The 25,629-nt window shown below is 40.5% G+C and overlaps 3 protein-coding genes and 1 non-coding gene across 4 annotated transcripts; 2 read left to right on the top strand and 2 right to left on the bottom strand.

The window, feature by feature from the left end:
• Positions 1-410: 410 nt before the first annotated feature.
• LOC133830652 (two-component response regulator-like APRR1) lies at positions 411-6,774 on the bottom strand. The gene is made up of 6 exons (XM_062260671.1): positions 6,268-6,774; positions 5,565-5,726; positions 5,317-5,450; positions 4,698-4,868; positions 4,035-4,119; positions 411-1,951 (listed from the first exon to the last, which is right to left on the bottom strand). The coding sequence occupies exons 1-6, from the start codon at positions 6,449-6,451 to the stop codon at positions 975-977; spliced, it is 1,713 nt and encodes a 570-aa protein (XP_062116655.1). The 5' UTR covers positions 6,452-6,774; the 3' UTR covers positions 411-974.
• A 4,933-nt stretch (positions 6,775-11,707) lies between these two features.
• On the top strand, positions 11,708-12,373 carry LOC133832393 (uncharacterized). The gene has a single exon (XM_062262743.1). The coding sequence runs from the start codon at positions 11,708-11,710 to the stop codon at positions 12,371-12,373; it is 666 nt and encodes a 221-aa protein (XP_062118727.1).
• Positions 12,374-21,862: 9,489 nt separating this feature from the next.
• LOC133833359 (small nucleolar RNA R71) lies at positions 21,863-21,969 on the bottom strand. The gene has a single exon (XR_009892740.1). It is a non-coding gene; the product is annotated as a small nucleolar RNA R71 (small nucleolar RNA).
• Positions 21,970-22,231: 262 nt separating this feature from the next.
• On the top strand, positions 22,232-24,238 carry LOC133832394 (uncharacterized). Its single transcript, XM_062262744.1, has 3 exons — positions 22,232-22,801; positions 22,885-23,210; positions 23,293-24,238. The coding sequence occupies exons 1-3, from the start codon at positions 22,232-22,234 to the stop codon at positions 24,236-24,238; spliced, it is 1,842 nt and encodes a 613-aa protein (XP_062118728.1).
• Positions 24,239-25,629: the final 1,391 nt, after the last annotated feature.

Below are 25,629 nucleotides of genomic sequence, written 5' to 3' on the forward strand. Positions count from 1 at the left end.
TCATACTATTAACTAGATGTTTACTTTTGTCCTAGCTTCTACGTACATATAAGCTAATATTAAATTAGTCAACTCTTAAATTTCTTCCTATCTACATGTACACCTTTTGTTAAAATAGTTAACTCTTAAGTTTCATATTATCTATACTTTGACCATATCGACTAGATAACTTGTGGTTTTTTTTTCATGGTCTTTCTTAATATAATTCCAATATTGTAAACCGGTTTATAAAATATTTTCTCTATATAAATACTATATTGAATAATTAATCGGGCTGCAAGGCACGTCTATTTCACTAGTATACAATATAAATATATATATATAAATTTGACAAAGACTGGGTGCATATATTTCATTCCACATCCACTATACACAATCTTTTTAAATTCGATACTAATCATTTGAAAGAGTTATATAAATGTATATTATATTTAGCTAAAGATGGATCTTCGTTTGAACAAGTTCGTTCCATACAGGCTAAGCTACAACTATAGATAAGAAGGGCGAAACAAAAATATAACCTTAAATTCCATATGTTTCACTAAGATGAAACTCATTACAATATAAAATTCTATGCATTTGGGAAATTTCGACAGTTTGTCAGTAAGAATGGGAAGAAAAAGCATCTCCTTGCTTAGATTTTTGAACATATGGATATGATTCGAGAGCAAACTATTTGCAATTACAGCATGGACGATTTCTGAATCATACAACATTTTGCAGGGAATATATGGTTCGAGAACTCTTACCTGGTGCAACTTAAGCATCCCAAAATTCGATTTCCTTCATTTGCTTCCAAACACATTCAACTCATCTGAGTTCCCCTCTCAATGATGCATTCTAAATTCATGCCGCCCCAGGTCCTGGCCGAGCAGGTAAAGATGCAAAAACTCCACAAGATAATTTAAACAAGCGAAAAGGAAGTGTCACATCTTATGACATAGAAGCATCCTCCCTCAACCAGCAACAAGACATCAGTATCCAGAACCACCCTCTTCGGGTGTAGAATCCATAGATGCAAGCGGCTCATCATCCTCTTCGTCCTCGTCATATTCCGCAGAAGCAGGTTGGCCATTAAGATCCACATTTACACCATTAACCTTCCTCACAAACTGGCCCCGAACACGAGGCCTTCTTTCAGCAAGTCGTTTTCGATTAACATATCTTATCTTTTTATCAAAACAGCGCTCCTTCCTTTTTTGCCTAAATTTTATCAATGCAGCCTCTCTTCTATCAATTTTATTTAATTTCACTTCAGGGGAAGATGAATTTCCAAAAGATGGCCATGAATGATTTGTAGCCATCTGACCGGGCTGTAAGCAAACACTGACTGGGTAATAGGGGAATGATGTCATCCCAGCTAGATGAGGACATTGCTGAAGATGATTGTATTGTGGCATCATTACCGTGGTAGCATGATTTTGCAACTCATGGGGATTCTTTTGACACATTTGAGCTGATGATGAAATCATAACTTGATTAACTACCCCTGACATACAATATGGATACGCAGCTTGAGTAGGTATGCTAGAATCCTCATGTTGAGGTCCATTTCTTTGATGCATTTGCACTCCATTTTCATGATGCACTTGCACATTGGAAAATCTCTCTTTCAAAAAATTATTTCCTTTTGGAAGTTCCCTCTGCATAGGTGGGGTAGAAGATCTCTCCATTGAATGAGAATCAGGGACACTAGTGCTGCTTGGCACATCGTCTCCTTGTGAATAACTTTCCCAGGCCTCTCCATTTTCATGTGCCTGGGTATTAACAACCACTATGTTATCACATGCTTGACGTTTCTCCTCAAATCTCAAATGTTGGGCAGCATGGGCTTCAACATGGGCAACTGCTTGAGAGTTGTTCTTGATTATGCTGGATTTCACATAGGTAAAAAAGGCAGATGACTCGCCAATCTTTAATTCACTCTTTTTTGGGCCAGATGAAAATTTCCCTGCATGATATTATCAAAGAATATTATAAATATAATACACATCTTATGACACATAAGTAAACTTGCAAACAGATGAACATCAACAAACGCACACATAAACCTTTTGAAGTACAGAGAAGAAAGTAATTATGCCACTTTAGACATTTTTTGAGCTAAAATCAGTGAAGTCAAATTAGTCACATATTTCATATCCGTGTTCATGACAGCTGATATCAATCCCGCAAGATCTTCAATTAGGATGAATATTTGCATCAGATATAACATGATGAAATTTATTCTAGTCTCCAAGGGTATGTTTAATTGAAGAGACAACACTACACCTTTCCAGACTTCTTTCCCCAAACACTAACTCAATTTTCAAGGGAACTCCATAGCCACTAGTCTCCAATAATTAACCCAATTTTTAAATGTCTATAGAAATATAGTTATGAGTGGCACTGTGGTCGAAGAAGACAAATCCTTCAGCTTACCTATTCATCCCTTCAACTTCATTATATGTGGAGTAGTCAAACAAACACAGCTCGTCATTGACTTTGTCACTCATAGTATATTCCCCTATTTTACTCCTCATCGTAAAGGGTTAACTCTTTCGCTATTTTTGCACCAATGACCCACCGTGTATTTTTCGTTGCAAGTATAGCAAATGCATTTCTCACTGCATAAAGTTTGCTAATCGCCGAAATATTAAGTACTGACAAGCTGCCTAGGTGATTTTAAAGTGGAAAGTCTAAGCATGGACCCACTATAATATGACAAAAAAATTTTAGACTAAAAATAGGAAGGTAATTTGTTCCCTTGCTAGAACACGGGCACAATGTGCCACTAGATTGTCAATGAAGTAAGTTTATGTTCTTATGATGGTTTGTATCAATGATGCAAACCAACCCAATTGGCTTCATCACACACATTGACCCAAACTATTGTTCATAGCCCATTGATAAACATACTCTCCAGGACATGTTTAAGAACTTTGTTCAATGAGAAGGCTAATATTACAAAGTAACAATGATATTCTTGAATATTAGCCTCCTAACCAAAAGCTAAGAACTTTTAGTAAAACCATCCTTGTTGGGAGAGAAAGACACGCCAAGAAGAGGTTCTTGAGATCCAATAAATTCCAAATGGGGCCGTGGCCATCTTCCCAGTTCCCACTAGGGACACACTAAGGCATCATTGTCCATGCTCACACGTTTCCCTTCATCCACCATAAAGTAAATACCGAAATACCTCTCAACTTTGAAAATTCATTCGCCAAATTTCTCTCCATCACATGCAAATGGAGATGTTGCCAAAACTTGCTTCAATGAACAGTCACAGTTATCAAGCGTTTGGAAGGTTCCTCTGTGGCAAATGTGTGTTGTTGTTATCAATCGTGCCAAAATGTTCTACTAAAACCTTTTCGTCATAGCAATAGTTCTAACTTTCTTAGTATAGATTCCAAATTCATCTCCAATGTAATAATGCTCTTCAAATTATCCTTGACAATGTTGAAGTTCATGCCATGCCCCATTAAATGACCTCCACGCATTCATCTATTGAGTCTAAACAAGCGTCAATTTTTTTAAAAAAATTTAAGCCATAGTCAAAATCAGTGCTTTGATGCCAAATGGCATGAATGAACTAGAAAAGTGGAATGGAGACTTGTATTGAATTAGATAAATAGAAAATACATAGAGTTTGTTCGAGAGCTAGGCCTCTACCCCCCACACCAAAATAATAAAAAAAAAACTATCCCCCTAGATTTCTCTCTCCACTAATCCCTCAATCACACATACCAACTACTTAAACTCAAAAACATTCCCATGCACAAAATATCCCCTCACACAAAGGACGTAAGACATATATATTGCAAAATTCACATAGGCCCACCAAGATGACACCCAAACATTAATCAATCCAAAAAGGTAGTGTTGCCCTTGTTATACAACTCTTCCTATTATGCCTCATTTATGTGAATCATATAGGAAGCTTATCATACACATCACACAAATATATAAACAAATTCATGCTCCATGCTCCACAGAAGTCTTTTTTTTCATCATAACACTAGCAAAGATAAACAACATAGTGACAGTTCACTCACCTGTTTGGAGGTTAGTAATTCCTTGAACATCAAATCGATATTCCAATATATTGGTACGAGGCTCTATAGAAGCGGTAGCGGCAGTCTAAAGACAAAAGAACAATATCAATGTATGAGATTAAAGGAAATTAATGATTTCCACAAAATACGCAACATGTAGTGAGGAGAAATATTTTTTTAAAAAAACAAACACCAATGCAATCACCCACATAGCATTTGGTACTCTAGTTCTCATAGTATAACAAGTAGGAAAAAAACATATTATAGATATTTAGATTTGTTTCCTTCAAAGGAACCACCTATGAAATGGTATACACATAAAGCAACAAGTAGTCCCCTTTGACAAATGAGTGTATAAGTGTGTTTGTGTGATTGCATCAAAGTAATTATCTGATGAATGAGTAGTGCAAGTGAGTTTGTGTGATGCATTAAGATGCAAAGTCCGAGCTTGTGTTATTAATTATTAAAATAAAAAGAAATAAAACTTGAAACACATTTATCGCATATTTAAAATTAATGAAACTATTCAGTTCACCTATCCAGTAGTCAATTCAATAACATGATTTTCAACAAGAAACAGTATCAGGAAGGCCAATGATCTTGTGGTGAATCAGTTTAATACAATATATTTGAATTAGAAATTCATCTTTATTGTACACTTACTTCTCCATCCTCCTGATGAGAAGACATTCCCATGTCTGCATTGGTGTTTTTGCGTGACTTGTCATCTGTGTCATCTGAGAATAGAGTAGTACTGTTGGTATTTGCATCACTAGGGTCTGATGCCACCAGATCAAATTCATAGCTCAAAATGTTCTTCTCTGCAAGTCCAAGCTGCCAAAGAAATATACAAGTATATCAATACTGAGGCTACAAACAAAGGCTGTGGCTAACAATTAAACTCCGTAGCTTTACAAGTATGTATTTTATATCAGATAATGGCCCCTATTGGCAGTTATGAACAAAATGCAAAAGGATGATCCCTGGAATCAGCATGGACCACTTTAAGCTTCATGCTAAATAAAAGTACTAATACAAAGCACGGTCCCCATTGTTACCAACATTATAATATTCAGGGGAGAAATAAGAAATATTAGAGGTAAAGCACATCAAATTCTGCCACCATTTTTAAGGATTACTACTTTTATCTTCCATGAATCAATACGATATCCATACTATGTACATTGGATAAAAAAGTAGGAGTACAAGACCAAGAGATGAAGACCAATAAATGAAAGTTAAGATAGCAGGTAAAAAACCACATTATATTACACAAACAGACCATGCGCCTTCGCCTCCACATGTGTGTCCACAAGTTCAAGAGTTCATTAGTTCGTAAAGGCTTTACAAGATAGTCTGCAGCTCCGAGCCTCAGGCACTTTACAACAACAGAGATCTCATCTTGTGCTGACATCACTAAAAAAGCAAAAAAGTTCTACATTGAGGATATAATATAGATGCACACTATACATTGATGAGAGAAATTTCAATGTATGGTAAAGAGGATATGCTGACAGCAAGATATCTTACTGATCACAGGAATGCGTCGCAACTCTTTATCCCGAGTGATGTACTTCAGCATTTTCATGCCTTTGGACATAGGAAGGTCAAGATCAGCAAGTATGATGTCTATATCAGGCCCCTCTGCATTCAATGCATCAATCACCTGCCTAGCAGTCCTCACAGAAATCACTGTAGAGCAAACAATTAAAAGTTGTAATGCTATAGATGAATCATCTTGGAAAGCATAAAGCAAACTAGATGAAGATTGAAGTAAACACAATAATCAAAAGCATCACTATTCCAAATGTCACAAGACGAACTCATGGACCCTTCCTCAATTACAACAGTAACGTACTGTAAATTTTCTTTCAACAGAGCACAGCTCTTTAGCAATTCAATATGCCAACAAAACAGCCAATTTAACTAATAGAAAATAATAACTACGCAAGTATGTTTCAACAAGATGTAATTAGCAAAAACTATATATTCGTAGACCAAACAAATATATTAAGTACGCACCCTGCCGACTACCATGACAAAATTTTCTTTCCCAATTTGAAATATATAATCTATTATCATAAATGATCCTCCACAGCAGGCACACATATAGTAAGTAGAGCTTATCAATATTTTCCCTACATAAATACACACATATATACACACTAATTACAAATTGAATTTTCTTACTAGTTCATAGAGAATAAAAAAAGAGTAAAATTGATATGTATACCCTGATAAGAGCATTTCAAAAGAAGTGGTAAAACCTCTTTTGAACTATTAGTCTCGCTGTCGCAAAGCAATATCCTCACTTTGCTCCTATCAATAAATCCATCACCAGGGCCACCACCGCCGCAGCCCTCGCCGCCGGCAACACCATCACAGTCTTTGTTCAAATTCAGCTGCTTACGCTCCATATCAAAATCGATCAACAACACCAATACTGCTCCAATTCACACGATCAACAATATATAACTCTCCTCAATTGTAAACCTCCATTAAAGATCCAATAGCCGCCTTCTCTTCCCGCTCTCATCATCTGTAACCCTCCAACTCATGATTAGGGTTTCCAACACTGAGCTACGAAACATAACCTCCATTAAAGAAGACCAAATCCGTCCGTACACTCACTCACACTCCAAACCATTTTCAGCTCCATTAAGCTCCGCGACCACTCCCTTACCCCAATCCATTCACCCTTCCAATAAATGGAAAACTATATATATTAGAGTAAAAATAAATAAACTCCAACTCCTCTATCGATCGAGACTGTCCACAAAAGAGACCTCAATCGAAGACTCAACGGCCAGAGACAGATCGCTCTCCGGCGAGCGGCGCACGTTAGCAGAGAGCGAATCCTTCTTCCGACACAGCGCGTAAAATTCGGGCCATCCGAGAAATCTACCTAAGTGTTTCCTCCGAAGAAAATATATGTACAAGCTTTACAAATATCAAGCAACCCGATGATAAAGTTATTATTTATTTATTGATATTTTCAGATATTTGTGTTTTATTATTTTAAATATATATTTTCGGGAGTAAATAAATGCGATACCGACCATCGCTAATGTGCGCCTTGTAAAGGAAAGAATGTAATTGGACAAATGGCATAGACAAAGAGGGTGCGTAGTGTTTCCGCAGTGCATTTTAGAAAAAGTGAAGAGGTGGTGGATGTGGTGAGGAGAGAACGAGAAAAAGGCCCATGGGGGGAGAGAGAAAAAGTGCAAGAGGGATATAGAGAGAGAGGGGGCGCTCTGGCTGGGTGGTCTGGATAGTTTGGTACTGATGGGGAAAAGGCCACGTCACTCGGAGATCTTTTCCGATTAAGAAAAACCAAATGTGGTCCAAACATCCCACTTTTCATGTATAAATTCTATTTTTCAAATTAATAATAATATACAGGGTGCTGCTATGTGCACCCTTTTGGTGTTCAATGTACCTCCTAATTGATCTTGGTTACGATGGTATATATTATAATTATACAGAGTATTTTTAAAATATTTAGAAAAAAATAATATGCAAATAATTTCTTGCATGCATCATTATTTTTTTATATGAGTAAAAAATAATTAATTTGAAATATATTTATTGACATTGTAAATTATTTAGAATTTCTAAAAAAAATTATAAAATATTACAAATAACTATAATATATAATCATAAAAAAATTGTGTTGAAAATCATCTAAGTACTGTAAATACAAACAAAGTGCACCATGCACCCAAAATAGTGGTACACCATTGAATTTTCCTCATATATTAATGAAATATATATGAAAATTATTGTTTTTAACTGTTTATTTCATTAACTTTAACGAACTATTTTAAATATTTAACGTAATATATTTTTAAAACTAGTTAAAAATAAATATTTATGAATTAAATTAATATAAATTTAAATTCAAATATTATAAATTATTATTATTATAATAATATATAATACAAGACTAGATATTTAATAATTATATTAATATAAATTTAAATATTATAAAATATTATGATAATAATATAAAATCCTAATTTTTTTACTAATTATATTAATATGAGTTTAAATATTATAAAATATCATTAAAATAATAACATATAATACATAATTTTTATTTTTATTAAAAAAATTATCATTTATGTTTAAAAATATTATCATATTATATATATTTGTTGACTCTCAAATTGGTCAACGACACAAAGTCAGATAAACGATAAAAAATGAGATGAAAACAAGAAGAAAAATCAGGTAGAAAGCAAATGACACAAACGATTTATAGTGGTTCGGCCTCAATTGGATGGTAATGACATACATCCACTTAGTGTTCTTATTGATATTGAATCCCAACACTGTGATCAAAGAACTAGGGTTTACGAGTTTCACAAGCCTTGGGACGATTATAATTTTGGTGAAAATCACCCTATATTCTTCTCTCAGGATCCCAAGATCAAAGGTTCAAAAAGTCCCCTCCCTTGAGCCATTTGAGTCTTATTTATAGGCTCAAGAATGTTACATAGGCCGATGGACCTTAATTACAATTAAGACTTTCGTATCATGGTAATAAAAGAAAATATAATTAATGCAAATATTACAAGATTGCATATCCAAAAGGAAGTAAATGAAAGTATGCGACCAGACTGGTCGCACCTAAGCGTGAGGCTTGATAATCTCTGGTCGATGGTCGAACAGGATTCTTTCTCTTAAAGTTGTCACGCGTAGGTTGATCCTGCCACGTCATCAAGAGTCGTTTTTTGGGTAAACATTTTCCCCGAAGTTTATTTTACTGCGACCAGCATAAAGTAAACTTAGACAACCGACCTTTCGTATGCCTTGTCAAATCTGTCAGAGTCGTCCATGCCTTCTCGAAAAAGGCAACCAATCATATCATTGCAGTTTCCCAAAAATGGTTTGACAGCTATTACACTTACCCATGCCTTGGAAAGTTACCCCTTAGGATTACCTAGGTAACTGCACCTCGACCAATATAAATAACCCTTCAAAATCACTTTTTACTTTTTACATTTCACTTTCTCCTTAAGAACATCGAAGAACCAGGTGTAGAAATCCCAGAAACTTAGACGATCTTGACGATCCACGGAGCTTCTGCCCAGCCACTTGACTTAGCGTCTCAGAGATTTACTCCAATCTTTATCCAAGTAAGTTTCTCGAATTTTTCAGTCGCCGAGATGCCATGCAATATCTATTTTATATCTGTTTCGGACCTTGATTTCTTGAATTTTCTTGAAAGAAACTGTGTTTGGGGTAAATGGGTACGTAAGTCCGAGCATAATAGGATAAAGAAATAACACTTCATGAGGCTTAGGATTCAGTTCAGGAATTAGGACTATTAATTTAGGGCGTAAAATTGAAGAAAAAATTCAATTTTTAAGCATGTAGAAAAACTGGGTTTTCCCCGCCCTTTCAGAGTCGAAAAGTTTTTCTTGAAAAACTTTTCACTTCTGCTTTTTAATCCATTTTCCAAACTGTTCGCATAAATTTTAGTGTTTTTGTTAGAATGTTGTTGGTCGTATAAAAGCTTAACTTTTATACACGAGCAACGTTATTCCAACTTTTACGCTTTCTTGGTCTTTTGGCCGTAGATTCTCATCTCTCCTTCTCTGTTCGCAGATTTTCATGCACGATCCGTGGGGAGGTGAGAGGCCGATCGACGGCGACTTGCTCGCCCAATTTCTCAAAGATCAGGAATAGTCGTCGTTACTTATCCCGGAGATTCCTTTTTCTCATACCCCTTCTTATAGACCTGCAACCAGTCCATCGAACATAGGTCGAGTAAAATCCACCGCCCAAAAGAAAAGGAAAACAACCTCTCCTCCTGCCAAACAACCTGCTCCTCGAGCTAAAAATCCATCGCCCAGACCCCAGTTTGAAAACATTTCCCAACCAGAAATCCAACACAAAGGCCCAACCTAGGGACGTCATTCGACCAGAAGTCGAATGGTACATAGTACCTCCTAGAAACATCACAGATAGGATGGTAGGGAATTACCTCAAGAAGTACGGACTTCTTGGGATAACCCTAGTCAAGTCCACCATCGACCAGTGGGCAAACTTGCCTGGGGGTGCCTACAGCGCCTGGTTGAGATATCATATCGAGGCAGGGGCAACCTTGCCTCTTCATCCATTTTTCCAAGGGGTGGGCAACTACTTTGAGGTCGCTCCCTTTCAAATAACACCAAACGGGTATAGGGTGCTTTCTGCTCTCTATATCTTGTATAGTCATAAGAAGTGGCCCGTTCCGACGCCACACGAGATCAACTATCTGTTCGATCTCAAGTCCAGCCCTAATCACAACAACACGAGGTTCTTCCATTTTTACCACCAGGGGTCTGCTCGCACCTTCCTGAGTGAGATCACCCACAAGTCCAACGTGGGAAAGTACTTCCAGGAGTACTTTTTAACTCAAGATCTGGTCGCTAACAATCTAGCCTTCACTGAAGGAGGTAAATTCTTCATTTACTGGTCGTTTAATTTCCTTTAGATTTTTCGCACATTCCTTAGAATTTTAGTATTCTTCAGGTCCATGGCACTAACCAGCTCCCACTCCAAAGATGGAGATACGAGTAGCATCCCTGGCCAGCATGACTGACATAGAAAAAAGTGTCAAAGAGCTGGTCACGGAGAATAATCTAAGGCTGGTTGGCCTTTTGGCTCCTCACTAGGATATGAGGGAAACAACTGCGGGGAGTGCTACCGGTGGAGAAGTTCCCGAGCAGCACCACGATGTGTCACAACCTCCAAGGATGAGGACAACAGGAGTGACTATCAGGAACCCTCCAGCACCCCGGGAGTAGCTGCTGCCCCTGCTCCTTCAGGAAAGGGCAAACAGAAGGTTGCTGAATACCCCGAACCTATTCTTGAATCACCAGATGAGAACGGTACTGACCTTTCACTCTTAGACAGTTTGCCTATTCCCTGTCATTTATTTGACGGGGACGGTAACTTTAAATACTCTCCTAATTTAAATTCAGACTTCTTCAAGCCAGAGAGTGAGTGTAGCAGTAGTACAATAAATAGTGTAGCAGCCAGTAGTTGTAGCTCGGGTATCTTACTTATAATTTCTTTGAACTTATTTTCTTGATTTAGTAGATATCTCCATCCACATTATCTGACTGTTCACTTCAATTTTGCAGCCATGTCATCTGAAGATCTATTTGAGCTTTACAGTGAAGTTGTACCTGCTGCTCCTTCGAGCAAGAAGAAAGGGAGTAGGCCACATTGAGGCGAGAGCAGCAAGAACCCCTCGACGAAAAAAGCTCAGACCAGGGATCCTCCAATGCCAGTTCCTTCTCGGGAAACCACACCTCCTCCGACCCCCCCTTGACCAGACGTCTCCCCTAGCTCTTGTCGATCAGACTCATTCTGCGGCACCTGCCAACCAGATACCTCCTCCCGCACCTGTCGACCAAACACCTCCTAATCAAACAGGAGACGCCTTGACGAGTATCGCGCTTAGCTTAGCCAAGGAGAGGATGACCAAAATATCAAGGCATCGACCCAGCCGAGAGGCCATCATTGGTACCGACTCCATAGAGGTCGACCAGATAATTAACCGTGTGCTGAATGAAATAGCCAGTGTATGTTGCCATTTCTTGCTGAGGTTCATTTGTTTATCTTGTCATTTTCCGCCATTAATTTAACTCTTTCTTTGATCGCAGGGAATGCTGACTATGACCGCCAGCTGGCGTCGCTCAAGATCCCAGACTGCTCAGTATGACAAGAAGATTGTCGAGCAACTTAAGGTGTTCGAGGAAAGACATGCTGAGGAGCTCAGAGCAGTTGAGGGAAAATATAACGAGCAACTTGAGGCAACCAAGGTGAAATACTCCGAGCAGCTTGGGGCAGCTGAGAAGAAAAACGCTGAGTTGCTCGAACAGAAGGCTAAGTTGGCCGAAGAGCTGAGACAGCACCAGGCTACTTTACTCAAAGCCATTGAGACCAAAGAGAAGTACAAGGAGGCTTCTTTGCTTAATTTCAAGGAAGCCTCTAAACTTCAAGATGACCTGGTCATCAGCAGAAAAGAGACCGAGGGGTTGGAGGAGCGCGTCAAAGAGCTCGAGAAGACCAATGTCAGCAACTTGGAGAGGTATAAGGGTGCCACCTTCAATTGCTTCTACACGTTTTGGAAGCATAACCGCGAGGCAGACTTCAGCTATCTCTCTGAATGCCTGAGGCAATCTCAAATAAACAGGTGCCTTGCTCGCTTTGAAGAAGAGGAGAGAGCAAAAGTCCCAGCCTCCCCCAAAATCTCCTTGGCTACGGGCATTGATGGCATTGAAGAGGAAGTTGGGGCCTCCGTCGACCAGCAAACTCCTCAGGACCCTCCTACTTCATAATTTTTGTTGTTTTTATTTATCTTTGTAATTCAGGACATACGGACCTCGGTTCGTAGTGTCAAGACAATTTAAATTTTTATTATTGCATGGGCAGCTTTTACTTTTAACAGACAATTACATCCGAGCAGTAACTGCTCGCAGTGTAAAAGGTTTTCTCTTTCGACACTATAATATTTTCATTTTATTATAACATATGTTCGCATGACCAAACTTAGAATAACACTTTGGTTTGATTTAACAAAATTTAAATAAAATTTTGAAAAATACTCTAAGTACCATAGTATGCTTTCACTTATTTTTCTCGTGTGTTTACATACCTGGTGATATGCTTTGCTTCCTAGATACCTTATATGCCCCCCAAGTGATTGAGGAGCTCTAGGTCCTCGGTCACTTGCCTTGACCAAGACTTGTTCGAACATCACTGCTCGTAATATAGATTTTAGAATGATATTATAGCAAAACAACACATGTAATGAGAAAATACTTGTAATAAACACAATAGTTGGCAAGATTGACTGGCTACGCACAGTCCCTTTTATTTCTAGTAATAAATGGACAATCATGTCTGTACGAGTGATAAAAAATATGATCTTACACTTATAAGCGATCAGTCACAAGGTTGACTAACCATTGTTCATAAACTTGTAAGAAGTAAAATTAATACAAGCCAATTCTTTAAGAAGAATTGTTTATTGATAGTACTTGTGCAGGTGTTCTCAATTCCAATAACGAGGAATGAGATCTCCATTTAAGCGAGCAAGTTTATAAGTTCTTGGATGGAGGACTTCTTCGATTTGGTAGGGTCCTTCCCAGTTAGGTCTGAGTACTCCAGCAGCTTGATCGCGGGTGTTAAGGAAAACTCTTCTAAGAACCAGATCTCCCACATCAAATTTTCTTTCACGTACTTTAGAGTTGAAATACCGGGCGACCTTTTATTGGTAAGCTGCTACTCGGAGTTGGGCTTACTCGCGCCTTTCATCGGCCAAATCCAAAAATTCCATTAATAACTGGCTATTAGTGTCTTGATCGTATGTCATTCGTCGATGTGATGGTGGATCTAATTCAACAGGCAACATATCCTCATATCCATAAGCCAAGGAAAATGGAGTATGACCTGTTGCTATTCGATGCGACGTTCTATATGACTAGAGGACTTCAGGTAACTGTTTTGGGCATGCCCATTTTGCTTCTTCAAGCCTTTTTTTTTCAGAGTATCCTTCAGTGTCTTGTTGACATCCTCAACTTGTCCATTTTCCTGCAGATGAGCTACTGAATAAAAGCTTTTGATAATTCCATGTCATTCGCAAAAATCCGTGAACATATTATTATCAAACTGCGTGCCGTTGTCTGAGACAATTTTTCTTGGAAATCCATAGCAACACACTATGATTTTTACCACAAAATCCAACACCTTCTTGGTCGTTATGGTTGCGAGTGGCTCAGCTTCAGCCCACTTCGTGAAGTAATCAACAGCCACCACGGCGTATTGGACGCCGCCCTTTCCTGTGGGCAAAGACCTGATTAAGTCTATTCCCCATACTACAAATGGCCACGGACTTTGCATCTGCTTTAGTTCATTGGGGGTTGCTCGTGGTATCCTGGAGAACCTCTGACACTTGTCGCATTTCCGAACAAAATCCAGAGAGTCTTCATATATTGTTGGCCAGAAGTATCCTTGCCTTAGGATCTTTTTTGATAAACTCTACCCCCCAGCGTGATCCCCACAGAAACCTTCATGGACTTTTCGCATTAATTCTTTGGCCTTTTCTATTGAGACGCATCTTAGGAATGGCATTGAGTACCCCCTTCGGTATAGAATTCTGTCGACCAGGATAAACCAAGCAGCCTGCCTCTGGAGGGTCCTTGCTTTGTTTCGGTCCGTCGGCAATACTCCATGCGCCAAGTACTCTGTGAAAGGTACCACCCATGTATCCGCTGCCTGAATTACTAGAGAGGTTTCTTCTGTTCTAATGCTTGGTGTGGACAACCGTTCAACAGGCACTATATTCAGCGTGTCTACATCCTTTGCACTTGCTAACTTGGCCAAGGCATCATCGTTTGAGTTCTGGTCGCGAGGTACTTGCTGGAGAGTATATCTTTCAAACTGTGCCAACAAATCCTTTGCTTTGTTCAAGTAAGCAACCATCTTCAGCCCCCATGCTTGATACTCTCCAGTAATCTGATAACCACCAACTGGGAGTCACTATAGATTTCAAGTGACTTTATGTTCATGTCCCTGGCTAATCGTAAACCGGCGAGCAGTGCTTCGTATTCGGCTTTGTTGTTGGACACCGTGAAGTCGAATCTAATTGCGCAGTGGAACCGATGTCCTTCAGGTGTTACCAAAATCACTCCGGCTCCAGCGTGACGTTCATTAGAAGAACCGTCTATAAATAACTTCCAAGAGGGAGTTTGGCTTTGAGGCTCAGGCTCTTCTGTCTGTTCGTTGTCTGGAAGCCCAGTAAGCTCTGCGACAAAGTCTACTAGAGCTTGTCCTTTTATTGCTGCTCGTGATAAGTACGAAATTTCAAACTGCCTCTGGTTTCTGCAGGACTTGCCGTAGGGGCTGGTTTGTTAGTACTATGATGGGGTGAGCTTGAAAGTATGGTCCCAGCTTTCTGGAGGCTAAGATCAAGCAATAAGCTAATTTTTTGATGGGCGGATACCGCAACTTTGCTCCTATTAGCCTTTTGCTTACATAATACACGGCTTTTTGCACATTTTCCTCCTCTCTTACCAAGACAGCACTAGCAGCATATTTTGTGACCGCCAAATAGATGAACAAAGTTTCTTTTTCAACCGGCTTTGATAGGATCGGTGGTTGCGATATATGAGACTTTAAAGCCTGGAAAGCCTGCTCGCATTCCTTCGTCCACTCGAATTTGTTATTCCCCCTAAGTAGATTGAAAAATGGGACACACTTGTCTGTTGATTTGGAGATAAATCTACTTAGAGCGGTAATCCTTCTGGTTAAACTTTGAACATCTTTTATCTTTGTTGGCGATTTCATGTCGACCAGGGCCTTGATTTTTTCGGGATTAGCTTCAATTCCCTGTGAATTCACTATAAATCCCAAGAATTTCCCTGATCCAACTCCGAAAGAACACTTGAGGGGATACAACTTCATATGATATTTATTCAAGACGTTGAAGCACTCTTGCAAGTCCCCTATGTGTTCTTCTGCCTTTTTTGACTTAACCAGCATGTCATCAACATACACTTCCATGTTGCTGGTAAGTTGCACCAGCATTTTTCAAACCGAAGGGCATTACTTTGTAACAGTAAAGCCTTGTATCGTTCGGAAAGCTAGTGTGATCCTTGTCAGGTGGGTGCATACTGATCTGATTGTACCTAGAGTATGATCTCGTGCCCTGAAGTGGCATCGAATAGCTGGTCGATCCTTGGGAGAGGGAAATAATCTTTTGGGCAGGCTTTATTAAGATCTATGAAATCCACGCATGTTCTCCACTTGCCATTCGGCTTGGGTACTAGTACGAGATTAGAGACCCACGATGGATAAAACACTACCTTGATGAATCCATTCTCCTTTAGCTTCTCGACTTCTTCCTTCAGAGCCTTCGATCTATCTTTGTCGAGCAACCTTCTTTTCTGTTGCATCGGTGGAAAGCTTTTATCTATATTCAGGACATGGCTGATAACTACTGGGTCAATCCCAACCATGTATTTATGTGACCAGGCAAAGACTTCCTGGTTTTTCTTCAAAAATTCCACCAGCTTTTGCTTTATTGCTGTCTCTATGTTTTTACCGACTTTCACAACCCTGGTTGGATCTGCCTCATCGAGTTGGACCTCTTTGAGATCCTTGAGCAGTCCTACTTCCTCATCAAAATCCCCAAAGCGAGGATCCAAATCCCTATCCTCCCTTTGGGCAACACCCTATTTGGTGACGTGCTCACCTGATTGGGCTTGTGCTTCACTGGCCAACTATAACTCTTCCTGGCGTCCTCCCTCGATCCACCTCTCTTTGCCTTAGATATCGAGGAATTATAGCATTCCCTCACTTCTCGCTGGTTTCCCAACATGCATCCTACCCCTGCGTCAGTTGGGAATTTCATGGCAAGGTGCCAAACCGAGGTTACAGCTCGCAGATCGACCAGAATAGGCCTTCCAATTACAACATTGTATGTGGAAGGACAATCAACTACTATAAAAGTAGTGAGTAATGTCCTGTTTGCGGGCGCAGTTCCTGCTGTAACCGGAAGCCTAATCGATCCTGTTGGCGCAAGCCCTTCGCCAGAAAAACCATAAATGGTTTGGCTGCATGGCTCTAGGTCCTTCACGGATAACTTCATTCTCTCTAGTGAAGACTTGTATAAGATATTTACTGAGCTCCCTATGTCAACTAACACCCTCTTGACCATTATGTTGGCTATCTGGACGTCCACAACCAGGGGGTTTGAGTGAGGAAATCGGACATGCTGAGCATCAAACTCAGAGAAAGTTATTAGTTCTTCCTCTGTTCGAGCCTTCTTGGGAGTTCGCTCCTCCACATTTAGCATCTCGATGTCTTGGTCGTGGCGTAAGGTCCGAGCGTATCACTCTCTCACCTTCCCACTATCTCCTGCAAGGTGTGGGCTGCCACGGATGGTTAGCAACATACCTACCACAGGAGCTGGCTGTAAAGGTGGCGAGTGTTGGCATACAAGCGCCTGCTCGTTGCCTCCTTGAGCCTCTCACTAAGAACCTCCAATGGCTTGTACGTATCTCCTCAGGTGTCCCTATCTGATAAGGAACTCAGTCTTGTCTTTCACCTGGTTACACTCATTAGTGTCATGACCGTATTCATTGTGGAAACGACAAAACTTTGTTGTATCTCTCTTGGAGATATCCTTCCTTATTGGCACTGGTCACTTGTAAGGGACATTGGAGCTGGTCGCCTGGTACACCTCTGCTTTACTCTCGACAAGGGCCGTGTAGTTGGTGAACCTTGGCTCGTACTTGTTTCCCTTAGGGCTCTTATTTTTGGACGTCGATGGTTCAACGTTTGCCCTTTTTCCACTATTTTACCGTTCTCGTTGCCTTTGTTGTTGCCATTGGGTTTATCTGACCCATTGGCGGCTTTGGTGGGATCTTCTTTTGGTCCCTAGTCTTTCGCAGGTGATTTCCCCTCGTTGGAAATCGCATCTTCGAGCTTAATGTATCGATCTGCTCGATCAAGAAACTCCTGGGTACTCTTCACCCCATTCTTTCTTATTCCAGAGGGGAGAATGGTGACTTACTCCAGCAATAAGAGCCATCATTTTCCCTTCATCGCCAACCGTTTTAGCCCCAGCAGCTGCTCGCATGAAATGCTGGACTTATTCCTTTAAGGATTCTCTCTCCTTTTGACGTATCTCGACCAGCTGGTTAGCTTCAGTTGGGTGCACACGACCAACATAGAATTGCCCGTAGAATTCCCTCATGAACATTTCCCATGATACTATGCTAGCAGGAGGGAATTTACAAAAACCACTCCTGAGCAGTATCAAATAGGGTGGCCGGAAGGGTTCTACAACGAGCGTCATCTGACACCTTCTAGATGTCCATTTGTATTTAGAACTTATTCACGTGCGATACTGGGTCCCTGTACCCATCGAAGTTTAGCAATACCGACATCTTGAATTTGCTAGGGGTTTTCGCCACAACTATTCTTTGTATGAACAAAGTGCCTCTTCTCCAATCATACTCGATGTGGGATGTCCGGCTCCCTACCAACTGTTGGATAGCCTGGTTTAATGCATCGATCTGGGCCTGTACGGCGTTTGGGATCGCTGGGGCGGCTGGTGTCGGAGGAGCGTACTCATCGTGTCTTTCACGCCTGTCATTGAGCACATCCCTTAGGTCATCATCTCTGCGTCTTTTCTCGCTAGCGCCCAACCGATCAAAGACGTTAGGCTGCCCCCTAGCGTTCTGGCTTGTAGGCCTATTTTCTCTTGGTGGAGGGTTCCTTTCTCCACCTTTTTCTTCTCGCCCTTGACCAACATTCCTTCTGCTAGAGTTAGCTTCATTATAGTCATGGTCGTCCCTGAATTGCAACCGACTATGGTGCGACCGACTGGTCGTGCTGTTCCACCCTCTAGCTCGCACCTCCTGAACGTGAGGGGGAGGCCTGCGTTGGTCGGTAGATCCCCGGGCATTATCATGCCATGGGGGTCCCCTGACCGTAGAGCCTGACTCAGCGTACCTTCTGTTAGCAGAAGGATGTTGCCCCCTGCTCGGTGGATTTTGCTCATCAGCCATCGGGCGTCTAGGGCTTCAAGGAGGCTGCCCGACCCTATTCTGCCTTTGATGCTGGGGATTATCCCGACCAGTGCGGGAAGGTGGCTGCTACTCAGGATCCTGAATTGGGATATCCTGTTGAGCAACAGGTGGTTTCTCCGGCGCTCGCCGGCTAAAGCGGAGGACTCGAGTTTGGGGCCCATTGTGATGGTGCGCTTGGTGGCTAGTTCAGTTAAGAAGCTGGTACAGCTTGCCCTCGGGCCAACTGAATGGCTGCTTCTAGGGCGACAGTGGCATCTCTCTGCCAACGGTCCATATCTGCCTGCCGCTCATTTAGTTATTGGCGTTGGCGCTCAATCTCCCTTTGTTGCAATGCCAACGTCTCAGTTGCATTCTCTTGATTGACCCTCAGATTGGCAAACTCCTCTTGCAACACTCAGTGTTGTCCTCAGGGTTTCTAAATCCATTTCTTCCTCTTCAAAGTCCAATTATGGCTCATCTTCAGCCACATTTGGTGGAGGAGGCTCGGTGGATGCAGCACCCGCAGTCTGCCCCGTCTTCTTGGATGTCTTAGCCATTTTACCTTCTTGAAGTCTTGAGTTCAGCTCTCAAAGAAAGCACCAAAATGTTGACCCTCAAATTGGTCAACGACACAGAGTCAGATAAAAGATAAAAAATGAGATGAAAACAAGAAGAAAAATCAGGTAGAAAGCAAATGACACAAACGATTTATAGTGGTTCGGCCCTAATTGGATGGTAATGACCTACGTCCACTTAGTGTTCTTATTGATATTGAATCCCAACATTGTGATCAATGAACTAGGGTTCATGAATTTCACAAGCCTTGGGACAGTTACAATTTTGGTGAAAATCACCCTATATTCTTCTCTCAGGATCCCAAGATCAAAGGTTCAAAAAGTCCCCTCCCTTGAGCCTTTTGATTCTTATTTATAGGCTCAAGAAGGTTACATGGGCCGATGGGCCTTGATTACTGATAACTCTATATTTTAGAGTTATTAATTGAGCTTTTGGACTTAAAAAGTTAGGTGAAATAGAGTGTTTGTGCTGTTATTGTGTGGTTTTAGTCACTTTGTCTCTTAACTTTGTTTGTGTAATTTGTCCTAATTAATGATAACTCTTGTGGAAAATAATGGAATTATGTTCTAAAAAGGTGGTATTTATTTTGAAGGCATAGAAAGAGGGTGCTTGGAAAGCTTAGTGAAGCATGTGGAAGGAAATCATATTAGAGCTGAAATTCTGGCTGTTGTTGCAACATCAGTCAACTTTGCTGCAGCAAAGTATGGACAGTCAGCAACATAAAGTCTGCACACTTGGCATGTACTTAGATGAGGTGGAAAGGAGCTGCAACTTCTAAAAAGGAACAGAATATTGTGCCCCACGTGTAGAGAGAGAAGGAGAGGGTTTATACCCTTTGTGAGCCCAAAAAAGGGATTATCTTCTTCACCCAAGAAAATAGAGTAAAGAGGAAGAGAACTAGCCGCCCAAAGCTCCATTAAAGAGGTTTATTTATGAATTTCTGGAGTTGAATCATCAAGAAGAGAAGAGGAAAGAGAAGGAAGCTAGAAGAAGAAGAGGATTAAGAGTTAGAAGACAAGAAGAGAATATCTCTATCAACTTGGCTTGTTTTTCTAAACTCAACTTTCATATAATTTTATTTTCTTTTTCTTCCTTCCTTGAACTCTTGAGATAATGCTGAATATTTATTGTGGTGATTTGGGTATTTTTACTATGACTTAAGTTATTTGTGTTAGGGATATTGATGAACCCTAATTTGCAATTGCCCCCAAATTGTTGACTATTTTATGAAATTTTTCTCTTGTTCAATTGAGCTATTTTATTGTGCAAATCTCTTGCTTGAGAATGATCAACTTATGTGAGAGACAAGCTAGTTTTAATTCCGGAAGGGTAAAAATTAGTGGAAATGCTTGATTGATGCATGTTGATACTTTTATATTGATTAGTGAATAACTTAGGAATATTTTATTCGCCTTGCAAACTTGAAGGATTGATGCTAGGAATTATGTTCTTGAAATTAAATTTAGCATAGGAATATGTGAATCTAATTGATGGAATTTTAACATGAGCATTTGGAAAAATGGCATGTGCATTAAATTGGAAATCCTAGTTACAAGAGAACTTTGCTATGAACTTTGTTGCAACATCAGGGGCAAAACTACAAATTAGGGGGATTTGATATGCCTAACTTTTATCATCATAGTAATCGCAATTTGTTATTTTCCAGCTTTATTGTTAAACGCCTAAATTAATTATCTTGTTAGTTCTTTTCTGTCCTTTAGTTAATTTGATTAATCATAAAAAAAAGGGATAATTAATTGCACCCCAAATTGTTTGATGATGATTTTTACAATACTTGTTTGGCAATCCTTGAGGAGACGATAAAAATTACTTTCATTATATTACTTGTTCAACGATTGTGTACACTTGCACACACTTAAGAAAATCCGCAACAAGTTTTTGGCGCCGTTGCCGGGGATTGCTTAAAGTCAATTATTGTAAAGTTGATTATCTTGAAATTTGGTTTAATTTTTCTTTCTTTTGTGCTAACTTGGGTGATTCTCGTGCATTTTCAGGTTTATACAGTGTATGAACAAGAATCAAGACCCTGAACTACTTCCCATTGATCTAGAAATTGAGCGCACTTTTAGAAGAAGGCGAAGAATACAAAAGTCAAAAAGGGAAGTAGTAGTGATGGATGCTGAGCAAGGAGCTCAACAGGGAGCCACCCAGACGGCAGCTCCTCTACCAGGAGTCGCTCATGATCCACCAGTAAATACAGCAAAAGTTGCTCAAGGGGGAGTAGCTCAAGGGGGAGTAGCTGCCAACAATGGGCAAAATGCAGTTATTGTGGCTGATGACAGAGATCGTGCTATCAGGCAATATGCTCTCCCCCTCTTCAATGAGCTCAATCCAGGCATCGTCAGACCAGAAATTCAGGTAGCCCAGTTTGAATTGAAGCCAGTCATGTTCCAGATGCTTCAAAATGTGGGTCAGTTTAGTGGGATGCCAACAGAGGATCCTCACCTTCTCCTTCGCTTGTTCATTGAAGTAAGTGACTCTTTCAAGCTACCCGGAGTGACAGAGGATGCATTGAGACTAAAGTTGTTCCCATACTCCTTGAGAGACAGAGCCAGAGCTTGGTTGAACTCTTTGCCTTCTGATTCTGTGAGTACTTGGCAAGAGTTGGCTGAGCGGTTTTTGATGAAGTATTTTCCTCCCACTAAGAATGCCAAGCTCCGCAACGAGATTACTTCATTTCAACAACTTGATGAAGAATCTTTATATGAGGCATGCGAGCGGTTTAAGGAGTTGTTGCGCAAATGCCCTCGTCATGGCATTCCTCATTGCATCCAGATGGAGACATTTTATAATGGTCTGAATGCCCACACTAGAATGGTGGTTGATGCTTCAGCGAATGGGGCTCTTCTTGCTAAGTCCTATAATGAGGCATATGAAATACTTGAGAGGATATCCAACAACAACTATTAGTGGCCCACTTCTAGATTGTCTACAGGTAGAAAGGTGGCTGGTATTCATGATGTAGATGCCATCACTTCTTTGGCAGCCCAAGTCTCCTCTATTTCTAATATGCTCAAGACAATGAATATGGGAATGAATCAGTCAATGGGGCAGCCCATGGGGACACAAATGGGGCATTTTGAGAACATTTCTTGTGTGTATTGTGGTGAGGGTCATACTTTTGATAACTGTCCTTCTAATCCGGCAGCTGTATGTTATATGGGGAACCAAAATAGGAATGGCCCTTATTCTAATTCCTACAACCCATCATGGAGGCAACACCCTAATTTTTCATGGAGTAATCAAGGAGCTGCCCCTAGTACTCCTTCAATGCCTCCAAGACCAAATTTTCCACCGGGTTACCCCCCTCAAGCTCCACAACAAAGACCGCAACAACAGACAATGCAATCTAGCTCTCTTGAGAGCATGTTGAAGGAATATATAGTGAAGAATGAAGCCATGATTCAGAGCCAAGCGGCTTCATTGAGGAATTTAGAAAATCAAGTTGGGCAACTAGCTAATGAGCTCAGAAATAGACCCCACGGTACACTGCCAAGTGATACCGAGAATCCAAGGAGTATGGGGAAGGAACATTGTAAAGCTGTCACTTTGAGGAGTTGGAGAAGGACAAGACCGAGTCTGGGCATGAGGGTGAGCCCTCTTCAATCCAAATAAATAAGGAGTTCCAAAAATATGTTGAACTTCCTAGTGCACGAAAATCTGCCTCTGCCCAGGATACTGCAAGGATACCGCAGCATTGTCAACCAGCAAGCTCAATTTCAAAGAAGCCACCTCCATTTCCTCAACGTTTTCAGAAGCAAAAGTTGGATTCTCAATTCAAGAAGTTTCTAGATATGTTGAAGCAGTTGCATATCAACATCCCATTGGTAGAGGCACTTGAGCAAATGCCTAACTATGTAAAATTCATGAAAGATATTCTTACAAGGAAGAGAAGGTTAGGAGAATTTGAGACAGTGGCCCTTACCAAGGAATGTAGCTCATTCTTGCAAACACAAGCTGCCACCGAAGATGAAAGACCCTGGGAGTTTCACCATTCCATGTACCATTGGTAATTATTATTGTGGCATGGCATTATGTGACTTGGGTGCTAGTATAAATCTGATGCCTATGTCTGTGTATAGACAATTGGGGATTGGTGAGGTTCGACCTACCACAGTGACTCTACAACTTGCAGATAGATCTCTTGCTTATCCAGATGGGAAGATTGAGGATGTCTTGGTAAAAGTTGATAAGTTCATTTTCCCAGTTGATTTCATTGTGTTGGATTATGAGGAAGACAGGGAGGTACCAATCATTCTAGGGAGGCCTTTTCTAGCTACTGGTAGAACTTTGATTGATGTGCAGAAGGGTGAACTTACTATGAGGGTTCAAAATGAGCAGGTGACTTTCAATGTTTTCAAGGCTATGAGATTTCCAGATGAGGTCGAAGAGTGTTCTGTGGTTTCAGTGGTAGATTCTTTGGCTTCAAAGGAATTAGAAAACAATTTTGATGATCCTCTAGAGAGACTCTTGATGTTTGATTCACATGTAGAGGATGAGGATGAATACTTGGCTTGGCTAGAAGCTAGCTCACAAGGATTGCATACAAGAAAGCATTTTGAATCTTTGGAGCTCTCCTCAAGGTCTTTCGCAGCCCCTAAACCATCAGTGGAAGAGCCTCCAGAGTTGGAATTAAAAGCTTTACCCTCACACTTAAGATATGCTTATTTGGGTAAGTCTTCCACCTTACCTGTGATTGTTTCAGCTGAGTTAAGTATGGAGCAAGAAGAAAAGTTGCTGGATGTATTGAGGAAGTTCAAGAAGGCCATTGGGTGGACCATTGCAGACATAAAGGGCATTAGTCCTTCTCTATGCATGCATAAGATTCTGTTAGAAAACAATGAAAAAGGGTCTATTGAAGGGCAAAGAAGACTAAATCCTATCATGAAAGAAGTGGTGAAAAAGGAGATTATCAAGTGGCTCGATGCAGGTATTATTTATCCCATCTCTGATAGCTCATGGGTCAGTCCTGTCCCATGTGTACCAAAGAAAGGTGGGATTACAGTAGTGGAAAATAAAGACAATTAGCTGATTCCTACTAGAACCGTGACAGGGTGGCGAATTTGCATGGACTATAGAAAACTGAACAAGGCTACTCGAAAAGATCACTTCCCTCTTCCCTTCATTGATCAGATGTTAGATAGACTTGCAGGGAGAGAGTACTATTGTTTTCTAGATGGATACTCTGGTTACAATCAGATTGCAATCGCTCCAGAGGATCAACACAAGACAACTTTCACTTGTCCCTACGGTACTTTCACATTTCGAAGGATGCCTTTTGGTCTATGTAACGCACCTGCCACATTTCAGAGATGTATGATGGCTATTTTCACTGACATGGTGGAGAAGTTCCTAGAGGTATTCATGGATGATTTCTCTGTTTTCGGTGATTCATACGACGATTGCTTGAGCAACTTGGCCAAGGTTTTACAAAGATATGAAGAAACAAACCTTGTTCTTAATTGGGAAAAATTCCATTTTATGGTTAAGGAAGGTATTGTTTTGGGCCACAAGATATCAAGGCAAGGAATGGAAGTTGACCGAGCTAAGATTGAAGTTATTGAGAAGCTCCCTCCTCCCACTTCGGTGAAGCATATTAGAAGTTTTCTTGGGCATGCCGGATTCTATAGGCAATTCATAAAAGATTTCTCCAAGGTCTCTAAGCCTCTCTGCAACCTATTGGAGAAAGAGGCGCCATTCCACTTTGATGAAGCATGTTTGAAAGCCTTTGAAGAGTTGAAAGAGAGATTGATTTCAGCACCAATAATTGTAGCTCCAGATTGGGACTTGCCTTTTGAATTAATGTGTGACGCTAGCGACTATGCAGTGGGAGTTGTTATGGGGCAGTGAAGAAGCAAGATATTTCACTCCATTTATTATGCTAGTCGCACTTTGACAGGTGCTCAACTTAATTATACAGTGACGGAAAAGGAACTCTTGGCTATTGTCTTTGCCTTTGACAAGTTTCGGGCTTATTTGGTGGGCACCAAAGTAATAGTCTACACAGATCACTCCGCTATAAAGTACTTGATTGAGAAAAAGGATGCCAAGCCTCGTTTAATTAGATGGGTGCTTTTACTTCAAGAGTTTGATGTGGAAATTCAAGATAGGAAGGGAGTTGAGAATCAAGTGGTGGATCATTTGTCAAGAGTGGAAGGTGAAAAAGGATCTAGTGTTCAAGTGCCCATCAAAGAGACATTTCCAGATGAGCAATTGTTTGAGGTCAACCACTCTCATGTTGTTCCTTGGTTTGCAGATTTTGCTAATTACTTGGTTAGTGGATTATTGCCTCCAGATTTGACAAGCCAACAAAAGAAGAAGTTTTTGCATGATGCGAGGCATTATTTTTGGGAGGAGCCATTCTTGTTCAAACAATGTGCTGACCACATGATTAGGAGGTGTGTTTCCGAGCAAGAGAT

This window comes from Humulus lupulus, chromosome 4 (assembly GCF_963169125.1).
Source record: "Humulus lupulus chromosome 4, drHumLupu1.1, whole genome shotgun sequence".
Lineage (NCBI taxonomy): Eukaryota > Viridiplantae > Streptophyta > Magnoliopsida > Rosales > Cannabaceae > Humulus > Humulus lupulus.